General features: G+C 34.3%; 2 protein-coding genes across 3 annotated transcripts; one reads left to right on the top strand and one right to left on the bottom strand.

Moving 5' to 3' along the window:
- The first annotated feature begins 1,944 nt into the window (after positions 1 to 1,944).
- On the top strand, positions 1,945 to 5,035 carry LOC146935268 (ribonucleoside-diphosphate reductase large subunit-like). The gene is made up of 2 exons (XM_085750449.1): positions 1,945 to 2,285; positions 2,538 to 5,035. The coding sequence occupies exons 1-2, from the start codon at positions 2,058 to 2,060 to the stop codon at positions 4,722 to 4,724; spliced, it is 2,415 nt and encodes an 804-aa protein (XP_085606575.1). The 5' UTR covers positions 1,945 to 2,057; the 3' UTR covers positions 4,725 to 5,035.
- A 1,184-nt stretch (positions 5,036 to 6,219) lies between these two features.
- WRKY2 (WRKY DNA-binding protein 2) lies at positions 6,220 to 10,845 on the bottom strand. Of its 2 annotated transcripts, none has more exons than XM_085750450.1 (6): positions 10,593 to 10,845; positions 9,589 to 10,023; positions 8,819 to 9,007; positions 7,344 to 8,137; positions 7,092 to 7,247; positions 6,220 to 6,966 (listed from the first exon to the last, which is right to left on the bottom strand). In XM_085750450.1, the coding sequence occupies exons 2-6, from the start codon at positions 9,991 to 9,993 to the stop codon at positions 6,402 to 6,404; spliced, it is 2,109 nt and encodes a 702-aa protein (XP_085606576.1). In that variant the 5' UTR covers positions 9,994 to 10,023; positions 10,593 to 10,845; the 3' UTR covers positions 6,220 to 6,401. The 2 variants fall into 2 exon arrangements, with proteins under 2 accessions (XP_085606576.1, XP_085606577.1); XM_085750451.1 differs by having other exon boundaries at positions 9,589 to 10,003.
- Positions 10,846 to 12,923: the final 2,078 nt, after the last annotated feature.

Below are 12,923 nucleotides of genomic sequence, written 5' to 3'. Positions count from 1 at the left end.
TTTTATTTATATTGTTGATAAGTGAAGTTTATTTATTAATGTTTTTTATTAAAATTTATTTTTATTAATAATTTTTTATACTAAATATTGAAACAATGGTCATTTTTATTGGATTACCTAAAAAAGAAAAACTCATAGGAAGATAGTTATATAGCGTCATGTTTACTTAATGTGAGATAAAAGCACATAAACATCATAAAACTTATATTTAGTAAATATAAATTAAATACATGACTCATTTTTTATAGATTAAAAAAATGATTTTGACATGCAATAATGTAGAGATTATATTTTTAGATATTTTATGAAAAAATGAAAAAACATAACCAACTTTGTTTTTGATTTTTTAAAGGAACTTTGTGTTTGTTAATCGTAATAACAATCACTTCTTTAAATACAAATTTAATTTGTTTGGATACAACTGTATAAAATGAATTTTTGTTACAAAATTACCTTAATCTCTTGATACTTATTTTCTCTCCCCTCTAGAAAAATCTATTTTTTGAAAAACTACTCTTAATATATTTTCATTTGAAGTTGTTTTTAAATCTTTTGTTGATCCTAATTTAAAAAAAAAAAACTATTGCAAACATATACGGGCAAAGTTATGGTGCATAAGGAAATCCTTATGCACCATGCATAAGCAATTCACAACCATTAGATTTCCTTCACACTCTCACAATCTGATGCACACACGCCTCTGATTTCTGTTTCTTCTCCGATTCTGTCTCCTCCGCCTCTGATCAACTCCTCCGCCTCTCACCGTCCCCTCTCATCTCTCCACCTCCGGCGATTCCTCTCATCAGATCGGTTTCAGTTCCGTTTGGTGCTGACAGGCTCGGATTCGGTTCTGTTATCACCTTCTTCTTTCACGTTTCTGCCTCGGTTCTGATTCCTCTCACTGTTTCTACCTTTCTCACCGGTTCTTCCGTTCTGTTTGTGGTGGAATTCGATTCAGTTGGTTCCTCTTTGATTTCTACCTCCGCCTCTGATCTTGCCGTCGACGGCGGGTTTGTCTCCTCTGTCTTCTCCGGCGAAGGTCTTCCTCGAAACCTAATTCCTCTGTCTTCTCTGTCTTCTCCTCTGTCTTCTCCGATTCAGCAGATTCGTCTCCTCGGTCTTCTCCGGCGAAGGTTTCTTTCTGTGAATTGATGAGGTGTTAATGGGCTGGACTTATGCACGGTGCATAAGGATTTCCTTATGCACCATAACCACTCCCAACATATACAATGCTCTCTAAATGATATTTTTTAAGTTATAACAAACGGCTTCGTAGGCCTCGTTTGTTACGGATTAAAATAACAATGATTTTCACATTCAATAATTTTATAAAAAAAATAAAAATCGATTTTGTGTTTGTTTATCGTAATAAAATTATTTTTTTAAAATAATTTAATTTGTTTAGATATATTTATAAAATGGGGATGTTTTGTTACAAAATCAGCTCAATCTTTTTACATTTATTTTCTCTCTCCTCTATCTAGATTTTATGTTACAAAAGACACAAAAGGGAAATACTATGTCGATATGTCAAATGATTAAGATGAGGCAAATTGTGTTTTTGTTGTTCATTAACTTTTATAATTAGATAATAGATAGATTGTTTTCCTCTAAAAAAAATAGATTGTTTTTAAATCTTTAGATATTTAAAAGTGAAATTATAGAAAAATTTGTTTTGATTAGTATTAAAATTAAGTTAGTTTGTTCTTTCGAAAAAAGATCAAGCTAGTTTGTTTTAATCAAGTGAGTTTGTTTTAATCTGTTTTAAGAAGAGCAAAAATAGGAGGAGATTGAAACAAATGATACAATAAAATATAATTTCGACGACGTGTTGAAAAAATTAAAAAGGTATAAAATTGTATTTTTTTTGGTAGTCATTAAGTTTCTTAATAATAAAGAATAGAAGATAATAGAAATTCTACTCGAAATTTAAAATCTCACCTTTGACTACTATAAATACAACCCTCTTTCTATTCACTCCTCCGTCTAGCGCCAAAACTGTTCTACGAAATTCCCCAACCAAATTCAACCCCGTCAGAACCACAATCGAAGAAGATATGTACGTTGTGAAGAGAGACGGTCGTCAAGAGGCGGTTCGTTTCGACAAGATAACGGCGAGGTTGAAGAAACTCAGTTACGGTTTAAGCACTGAACACTGTGATCCTGTTTTAGTCGCTCAGAAAGTTTGTGCCGGCGTTTACAAAGGCGTTACCACCACTCAACTTGATGAATTAGCCGCTGAAACCGCCGCCGGCATGACCGCTAACCACCCCGATTATGCATCCGTAATTTTCCCGCCTTTTTTAGGGTTCTTTAACGTTATTTTGTTCCGATGATGAATTTTTTGTTGTTTTGTTTTTTGAATTGTTTTGGATTTTATTGATTCAGTTGTCTGCTAGGATTGTTTAGGGTTTAGGGTTAGGGTTTAGAGTTTTCCCGCCTTTTTTAGGGTTCTTCTGCTTCATAACGTTATTTTGTTCCGATGATGAATTTTTTGTTGTTTTGTTTTTGAATTGTTTTGGATTTTGTTGATTCAGTTGGCTGGTAGGATTGCTGTTTCAAATCTGCACAAGAACACACTGGAATCTTTTTCTGAAACTGTTAAGAAGGCGGCTCCGTTGATTGCTGATGATGTGTATGAAATTATCATGAAGAATGCGGCTCGATTGGATAGTGAGATAATCTATGATAGGGATTTTGACTACGATTACTTTGGATTCAAAACCCTAGAAAGGTCTTATCTGTTGAAAGTTGAAGGAGTGGTTGTGGAAAGACCTCAACATATGATAATGAGGGTTTCTGTTGGAATTCACAAGGATGATGTTGAATCTGCTGTCAAAACTTATCATTACATGTCTCAGAGATGGTTCACTCATGCTACTCCTACACTTTTCAACGCCGGAACACCTAGGCCTCAGTTGAGTAGTTGCTTCTTGGTTTGCATGAAAGAGGATAGTATTGAGGGGATTTATGATACATTGAAGGAGTGTGCTGTCATTAGTAAATCTGCTGGAGGGATTGGTGTTTCTGTTCACAACATACGTGCCCGTGGTAGTTACATTCGGGGAACAAACGGAACATCTAATGGTATTGTTCCAATGCTTCGTGTGTTCAATGATACTGCACGTTATGTTGATCAGGGGGGAGGCAAGAGGAAAGGTGCTTTTGCTGTGTACTTGGAGCCATGGCATGCTGATATATTTGACTTCTTGGAATTGAAAATAAATCATGGAAAGGAAGAGCAACGTGCTCGAGATTTATTTTATGCCCTTTGGGTGCCTGATCTCTTTATGGAAAGAGCTCGGAGCGATGGGGAATGGTCCCTGTTCTGCCCCAATGAAGCACCTGGTTTGGCAGATTGTTGGGGTGAAGAATTTGATAAGCTGTACACTCAGTATGAAAAAGCAGGAAAAGCAAAAAAGATTATTCAAGCACAGAGTCTGTGGTTTGCAATTTTGAAGTCACAGATAGAAACTGGAAATCCTTACATGCTTTTTAAGGATACTTGCAATAGGAAAAGCAACCAGCAGAATCTGGGCACAATTAAGTCATCAAATCTGTGCACTGAGATAATCCAGTATACAAGTCCAACAGAAACTGCTGTGTGTAACCTTGCATCAATTGCACTACCGCGTTATGTAAGAGATAAGGGTTTGCCTGTGGAGTCTCATCAATCTAAGCTTGTTGGGAGCAGAGGCTCTAGTAGTCGGTATTTTGACTTTGAAAAACTAGGAGAGGTTACTGCTGTGGTGACAACCAACCTTAATAAAATAATTGATGTCAACTACTACCCAGTTGAAACTGCAGAAAGGTCAAACTTGCGGCACAGACCCATTGGTATTGGAGTTCAGGGTCTTGCTGATACCTTCATACTACTAGGAATGGCATTTGATTCACCAGAGGCTCAACAGTTAAACAAGGATATTTTTGAGACTATATACTACCATGCTCTCAAAACTTCTTGTGAATTAGCTGCAAAAGAAGGCCCCTATGAAACTTATAGCGGTAGTCCTGTAAGCAAGGGAATTCTTCAGCCTGACATGTGGGGTGTGACTCCCTCCAATTTGTGGGATTGGGGTGCACTTCGGGAGATGATATCAAAGACGGGTGTACGGAATTCACTTCTTGTTGCCCCTATGCCAACTGCATCTACCAGTCAAATTCTTGGCAATAACGAGTGTTTTGAACCATATACTTCTAATATCTACAATCGCAGAGTGCTAAGTGGTGAGTTCATTGTAGTGAACAAGCATCTTCTTCACGATTTGACTGAAATGGGACTGTGGAATCCTGCACTTAAGGATAAGATTATCTATGACAATGGTTCAGTACAGAATCTTTCAGAAATACCTGCTGAACTAAAAGTCATATACAAAACTGTTTGGGAGATCAAGCAAAAGATATTGGTTAATATGGCTGTTGATCGAGGATGCTACATAGATCAGAGTCAAAGCTTAAATATACACATGGATCAACCCACCTATCAAAAGCTTACTTCCTTGCATTTTCATGCTTGGTCAAAGGGTTTGAAGACTGGGATGTACTACCTCCGAACACGAGCTGCAAGTGATGCCATCAAGTTCACTGTTGATACCTCTGCCATTGAAGATCAACCTAAGGTGAAGGAGGCAGATGATGCTGAGAATGAGGATGATGATACCAAGATGGCACAGATGGTGTGCTCTTTGACAAACAGAGATGAGTGTACGTCCTGTGGAAGTTGAAACTACACCTTAGTAGATTTCCACCTGTTGGCTTGAACGAGGCATGAACGAATACTTTACTACAGAACTGCACTACATGTGAAGTCATCATTTGTGTAAGTTTCAAATGCCAATCCATACTTGGAAATCTTCAAAATTTCTGATATGTCTTCAGTGCTTTGTATAGATTTTACTCTGGTGTTAATTTCATTTGCCTTCATTGCTTGATCAAAAAAAAATATTCTATGAGAAATTTTAGGAGTCTGAACAATTAACTTTGCATTTAAAGAAGCTTCCCATCAATGAAATTCCACTGGTGTTTTATAGTTTAATCCAATATTTGGTATCAGTTTGTATGGAGAGATTACACAAACCAAACTTTGAAGAATAGTAAGTTGTGGATTGGAACTGAATTAGAACCAAGATGTCAATGAAACATGTAACTTTATACTCAAACCATAGACAACAGCTAAACCACTAATCCCATCTTTGTCAAATTTATTTTCAGGCTCATGAATCTTTTCTTAGAACAATCCGTTTTGTTTTCATCATGGCCACAGCCTTAGAAATTAAACTTCATGCAGTCATGCATTTACGTGGATGACAATCGCTATCGTTTAGTCAAAAGACTAGTTATAGATTGATGCGTCACGAGTGTGGTATATGTAAAATAAGTAAATTATAAAAGTATGTTATGAAATAATGACATAAGCATGAATCCTTGTTTCGTCTTTTAGGGTATTATGAAAGTATGTCGTGCATAATTGTAAAGCATGCATGTAATACTTTTTTTGTAGGTTTTGAGCATGCCAATAATACTTTGTGTGTGAATAGTTGTTTTTCGTCTTTTAATGTATCTCCTTGGCTATAAAATGAGAAGAGTTGTAACATATTGGGAAGAAGAAAAACGAATAAGAAATTCAATGTGTTTAAGTAAAAACTTGTCCTAAATCTCTCTAGTACCTATGAAAGCTCTAATTATTATGTTCATGTTATTCTTCTAAGAAAAATGTTCATGTCATTAATTCCTCCTGAGTCATCTGCTTATAGCAAAAGGTTTGAATGGTTCATTAATCAGTAGTTTTTCAATGTTATATAAAAAATCAAAGATACTGAGATTTGAACTCGTAGCCATGTATATACCCAATATTCATCGAACATTAAAGATTGACAAATTAAATGCTTTATTTAAATTGTCTATAGGCAAAGGAGGGAAAAAAATGTTGGCTAATGAGTTGTGTTTCTAAATTGAATTTTAACTAAAAATAATTAGATGGCCTAATTATGCTAAATTATTAAAAGAATATATCTTTGTCTGTCAAGGTGCCATTAATCTCAATTAAACTTTGTATTGCTTTCTACCCAGTACAGAAATCCAAAAACGAAAAAGACTAATATAGCAAAATTATAACAAAGAGCAATTTTCAATTAAAAACAATCTACATATCATAAGACATAAACATTAAAAATATCTGTCATATCAAACTCAAATGAACTGATAAGTGATTGCCTTGAATGAAAGAAAATCAGCGGAATAAACTACATATACCTTTAACATGTGAAGAATAATGTAGCACATTACAATGAGACTAATGTGAAGTTCACCTATGTATGTCTGATCATTACATATGTATATATATGTAAATCATATGATGTAAAACATTTTGCCTTTTAAAGAATATGTAAGAGAATAAAATTTTACATGTGAGGTCCAAGAGGCATGTGATTCATAATATCTTGATACATTGATGATGAGCCATTTTGCATGTTAAGGCCGCCGCGTTCAGGATTAGCGTCCACATTTGGTTCTCCCTTTGGTAACATGAATCCCATTTCATTTGCGGCGCGTTGCTGTTGTTGCTGCATCATGAATGGGTTCATAGGCATTCCAGGAAGCTTTGCTTGCGAGGAAGGGCCCAATCCCGACATTGCAAGGTTCGACAGGTGTTGATTCATGCCGAAGAAGCCATGCGGATGACCTAGCTGCTGTCTCCCGGGAAGGTTGAACGAACCAAGCGAAGGCCTCATGCCGTTGTGAACTTGAGATGGTTCAGGTCTATGCATATGGTTTTGAAGAAGACCAGAAGCTTGTCCTTGAGCTGCGTTAGAAGCATTCGCATTGACGTGACTGCTGGAACGAGCAGCGGGGACATCGTGATTGTGCTTTCCCTCGTATGTAGTGATCACAGATTTAAGGTCATGTGATGCTCTCTCCACATGCTTCCTTACAGTGCACCCTGCATTGGTGCACTTGTAGTAACTCCTGCACCCCAAAACAGAAACATTCAGCTATATTTTGACACAATGGGACCACAAAATTCGACAGATTGGACTGAGCGCATGTATAAAAAGAGAAAGATAATGATTGCAATCGATAAGAATGACTACCTTGGGTTGGGATTTCCTTTGACAACTTTCTGTCCATATTTCCGCCACCGATAACCATCATCGAGGATATCTACTTCGCTGGTAGTCTGAACAACAACTCTAGGCTCGCGAATGGCTCTAGTAGCTCCACTCATCTCGGCATATGATTCCAGTTTCCTGAGAGAATAAGTTGTTCATTTTGAATATCTTGGACAGATATTTTTTTTTTTCAAAAATAAAAAAGGAGCACCAACAATGAATAGTATGAAGTACCTTCTTTTAGACTCTGATTCATCTCCTTCCGCATCATAACCCAATGATACACTACCATGAGTGCCTTGATCGTCTTCCTCTTCTTCATTTGAAAATGTAGACGAGCGATCCACTGCATCTCCTGAATCAATGTGAGTAGTACCATTTTGAGTTTGCAAATTGTTGGATTGGTTACCGTATCCGGGGTTGACAGCTGATGTTGCTTCAAGGTTGTCATGCTTCCAATTACCAGCTCCAGCTATATTTCCCTTCTGTACATTAGCCCAGCCTAGGTCACCGCCACTGCCACCCTGTGGTTCACCATGTTCAGGATTGTCCACTTGCATGTCAGCATGAGGGTTAGTTGACCCTATGCCTGACCGGCGACTTGGAGGAGGTTTCGGGTGGTTGTGTGCCCCCTTATAGATTATCTCCGTTATATGGCCCTCATGAGAACGTTCTACTTTCTTTTTAACCGGACAATTTGAATGAGTACACTTGTAGTAACTTCGAGGGTACTCGCTACCCTTAACTTGCTTTTGGCCATATTTTCTCCAATTATATCCATCCTCCGATGGAGTACCGCCAACACCAGCAACCAACGAGTCTCCGTTGACTCTTTGTTCTCCCTCTTCATCTGCTTGCTCTTCCAAATGTGTAGAATTGTCTTTTTGAGGTGGCGAGTCGGAAAACTCTGCCTTAAGATGGAGGCTACTTTTGTTCTCAGTTTGAACATTGACCGCATCAACTCTTTGAGATTGAACTGAAGCTTCAACACCATGAAGGGATTGCTGAGAAAGTGTAGTTGTATTCATCTGCAAATTGAAGGAAGACTAAATGACCAGAAGAAAAATATATAAATCTAGTGCATATTTGGAATAGCGGAGAGTTTGATGAAATCACAGTAACACCGTGTTTTAATTGAAGTTCCAAAGTGTAGTTTTTGTTAAAATCACGGTGGCACATTTGATTCTATTAAACTCACCTTCAATCTAAACATGCATCCATATATCATTGCCTAGACAAGGCTATCAATTAAATACAAGTCACGTACTATGTGTATTAGAACATATGTAAACTTGAATTGTGTACGGTATACATAACTGCAATAACTTGACTGTGCGCATAAATATCTTGCCATGTTGATTTGAGAAGTAAATTGTTTCAACAAATAAAAGAAGAATAAACCATCAAACTATCACCCCCTCTTTAATTTAGTCACTACATATATATAATAAGTAGTTCCTAAAGTATATAAAACCCGTCAATTTAGTCCACCCTATTAAGATGTGAAGGACTAAATTGACCAATTTTTCATATACTTTAGAGACTAAATTGACGGATTTCATATACTTTAGGAACTACTTATTATTTATATATAGTTTAGGGACTAAATTAGAATGAATGATAGTTTAAGGACTAAATTGATGGTTTATTCAATAAGAGAATCCAAAACTACAATCGTAAAAGAAAATAAAAAATAAGAATGTGCTTACATTTCTACCAGCACCTTGATAAAAAGAGGGCCCTGAATCTGTTGTAGGCTTGAAAGCGAAGGACGATGCATAAATATCATTAAAGCCATTATGTTTAGATTTTTCTTGAACATCTGATGATAATTCTGAGCTGCGGATGTTGCCATTTGAAACAAATGGAAACTTTCCTGTTGTTGGAGATGGCTGTGCCTGAAATTAGACAGATTCATAACTCAGTAGGAGGAATAACAATTTCAATAGAATCATGTTTCAGTTTACTATAACATCAGAAAAGTGAAATGAGATAAAGTCACAGAAAAACTAAATCATCTATTAGAACCCTTGTTCAAATTGAAGAATTGACCATAGATCATCCAATTGCAACATTAAGATTACATAAAAGTGTTAAATATACAGCCATGCATAGGGTTTTAAAAAAAAAAAAATGTCCGTGACCACAATCTAGGTTGCGACATCATGGTTTTAGATGTTTCGGAGACCATGATTTGAATCACGTCGATTTAAATTGCATCAGCAGCATTTAATTGTGATTCTCCCGACAATATCTAAGATTATGACATGACCGCAGCCGTCACCAAGATTGCAATAAAACATTAGCTCTACATAGTGTTGTCTATCCTATGAAATGTATGCATCATCAGCAATAATGTATTGTGCTTCATCTAGGATCTAATAAAAACAACTTCAGAGAATAAACAACAAAATTGATAAACAAATAAACAAGCCACAACACAAATGTGCTTTCTAAAATCATCAAACATAGAACTCACCAATGAATTTGCAAGGAACACGGGAGAATCTAAAAGTGTAGTAGGACTAAGACCAGGCGGTATAGTCAAGTAAGGTGACTGAATCTCAGAATTGAGTGAGAGTTCAGTAGATCTAATGCTCTCTGTATTCAACCTTGGAGCATTAAATCCAGTTCGAGCAGCAATTCTATCAACAAGACCACCTCGAGAACTCGACTTGTTCTCGGTTGGATAACTTGTATCGCTCAAGTGGGTACCGGAATCACCATCTTGTCCCTCAGTTCTACCACTTCCCGAATGTTCTGAATTCGGACGTATTACATTATTATTATCTTCTTCTAGCAGTCTAGAAAAAAGGGACCTTGGACTTGGACTAGGTAGACCCCAATCACCATTTAGTGCAAGATTTTCATCAATCCCAGCCATTCAAACCTCACTTTATCAAAAATACCTAACCTACAAAGATCAAATTTTTATGAAGAAAAACATTATCAACAATCCAAATATTACAGAACTCCAATTTCATCCAAAAAAAAAAAACATAAAGACATGCCAACAAAAAAAAAAATGATTTTGTTTTAAAAGACAACCTCAACGAAACGCTAAAATGAATCACAGGACAATGTTTTTTTATTACCAACCTTAAAATTTTCAAAAAACTATAAACAAATCATGTTTTTATAGGACAATGTTCACATTTGACAGATTCACAAAATTATCATCATTACGCAAAAAAAAAAAAAAAAATCATTTGTTTTTGGTTCATTGCAACAAGGAAATGATAAAAAAAAACAAACTAACAAACAAAAAATGAGACAAACAACCCAAGACCAAACAAAAAAAAAAAACACGACCCCATTTCACAAAATGTAACAAACAACATTGTTACACAATCCTTAAATTTATCAACCAAAAAAAAAAAACATTGTTCCACAATCCTTAAAATCATCAAACAAACAAAACAACGTAAACAAAACAAAAAAAAAATCAAACATGAAAAGAAAGAGAATGATGAATGAGCTTACCTAAGAAGTGAAGAATTGTAAAGATGAAATTTTTAACAAGAAAAAACCACACAAGGAAGTTCAACCACCACTAGAAATGATTGAACATAAGAATCGGATCCGAGAAACCCGAACCCGACCCAAATTTGTATATGGGTCTCTCTTCTTTTGTGTTAATCTTGAAACAAAAATGAATGATTCTCTCTTTCTTACCTTTGTGTATGAATGAATGAATGGATGAATAATGTTGTCTTGTTTTTTGTTTCTATTTGTTGAAGGAGAAAAAGAAGGAAGAAGGAGAATAGATACAAAAAGAAAATCAATATTTTTAATAATTATTAATAAATTATTGAATATTTAATTTTTTTTCTTTATTGAATAAATTAATTATAAAGATATTTTTTTTGGTTACAAATTAATTAATTATAAAGATATGATATTAATGATGACATTCTTAATTTATGAAAAATTAATAAAATTATTACTACTATTATTAAAGCAAAAGGAAGGAAGGACTTTGTGGGGAAGGTGGAAGAGAAAAGAGAGATGATTGTGAAATGGTGGTGGACCTCATATATCAATGGAATCTTTGACACACACATGAAAACATAGCATCACCTCTTTTTTCTATCTATAAATCTTTTATCACACACAATCTTACTCATTTTCATTTTTCTTTGTTTGCATCATGAGTAATTAGTAATTAGTAAAGATTCAAATTTTAGAAGCAAAAATAATAAATTTACATTAAAAAAATTCCAACTTAAAAAATACTGTTATAAAATATAAACAAAAGTGGATTAAAGAAAGTTAATGTATTTAGGCCACGCTTAAAACCAAATACATTAATTTGTTTGATTCACTATTGTTTAAATTTTGGTACTAAGTACCGACACTCTTTGAATTAGGCGAGTTTCGGTGTCGGACATACGTCGTGTTCGACATTAACACGAGATCTGCGTATATAACTACATTAAATTATGTGATCTTCTCAAATTATTAGCGGCATCGGCGTGTCAATGTCTGTGTTGTGTCTGATGTCTGTATTCGTGTTTCCTAGATATTTTGTAACCGATGGAGTAGAGATTTACTCCTTTTAAAAAAATATATATTTTGATTAATTAATATTAAAAATAAATGGTGTCAATTAATATTAAAAAAAAAAACTCAAATATGATCAAACCATAATCTATCATTGATTTTTAAAATATTTTGAAACTAAATTGATATTTTTCATTTCAATTACAGCTAAAGTTTTAGTCTTTATAACAGTGAATGGAAAATTCTATTTTTTATCTTTTTCCAATGGTAGGATAGTTTTTTTTTGTCTTTTTTTTTTTTTTTTTTGAGGAGTTTACTAGGATAGAATTTGTTTTCACTATTTTTACAATTTAAAATTACCCTGATTTTAGGAGTCGGTACTCATTTTTGTCACTTACTGCAACAAATCACAGCTGGCCTTGAAGTCATTAGTTGTGTGAAATGAGTAACCGTGTTGTTGGATAGGATCAACAAAAATGATCTTGGATCTTACACGACCAAATTCTTATCTCTTATTGTAACTTTTTTCCCCTTTTAACATATACTTATAATATAAAGAAAGTATTAAATACTTGATTAAAAAAAAGAAAGTAGTAAATACATTTAATGTGTTTATATCTTATATAAATATTCCTAATGTAGCAATTATTACTTTTTTAACAAAATGTTTCTCATAAATTAAGAAAAGTTATAAATTATAAATAAATGGAAAATATTTTCCTCAAAAAAATTAATGGAATAATAACAATTTTATCAAATTAACTTTATTAAGTATTGATGTGTTCATTATTTATAAATGTCAAGTGGAAAGCATTAATTTGAGAGTAATGTTTATTTTTTATTTTTATTTTTTTGTTAAGTAGCTTAGTTGTTAGAAAAAGTGAATAAATCAGATGCTCGCGATTCGAATTCCACCAGCCTATGCATATAACAATGCATTGTCTCTTCCAACTGAGTTAAGCTCGTATGACTTTTAGAGTACTCTGCATATAAGAGCATCTTCAATGATAAGTTTGTTAAGGAAATTGATGTTGGTTGCATAAGCAGTATTAAGTGGCTCGTACAATGTTATATCACATTTATGCAACTAAGACGTATTTTCCTCCGATAATAAAAACAATTAATCAGTTTTTATGAAACTCATTTTAATGGGTTTTTTTATTTGTACTTAACTTTTATGTAACTCGCTTTTAATCATTTTTCTAGCTACTTCGATTATTATTTTCTACTCACATTGTCACATCATAGTTCCTTCAGTGGAGTATCATTTGGGCAAAGTACTAGAGTGTTCATGCCCATGTTTATAAACAA

Source organism: Medicago sativa, chromosome 3 (genome assembly GCF_051527215.1).
Source record: "Medicago sativa cultivar Bolivia chromosome 3, Bolivia_mono, whole genome shotgun sequence".
NCBI lineage: Eukaryota > Viridiplantae > Streptophyta > Magnoliopsida > Fabales > Fabaceae > Medicago > Medicago sativa.
The sequence above is the reverse complement of the archived record's forward strand: the minus strand, read 5'-3'. Positions and strand labels throughout refer to the sequence as shown.

Bases quoted from the DNA above. Each gene is read 5' to 3' on its own strand.
- LOC146935268 (XM_085750449.1), top strand. From the start codon at position 2,058: ATGTACGTTGTGAAGAGAGACGGTCGTCAAGAGGCGGTTCGTTTCGAC. The intron at 2,286-2,537 runs GTAATTTTCCCG...TTGTTGATTCAG, and splicing joins ACCACCCCGATTATGCATCC to TTGGCTGGTAGGATTGCTGT.
- WRKY2 (XM_085750450.1), bottom strand. From the start codon at position 9,993: ATGGCTGGGATTGATGAAAATCTTGCACTAAATGGTGATTGGGGTCTA. The intron at 9,008-9,588 runs GTGAGTTCTATG...GTCTAATTTCAG, and splicing joins TGTTCCTTGCAAATTCATTG to GCACAGCCATCTCCAACAAC. The intron at 7,248-7,343 runs GTACTTCATACT...TTATTCTCTCAG, and splicing joins GAATCAGAGTCTAAAAGAAG to GAAACTGGAATCATATGCCG.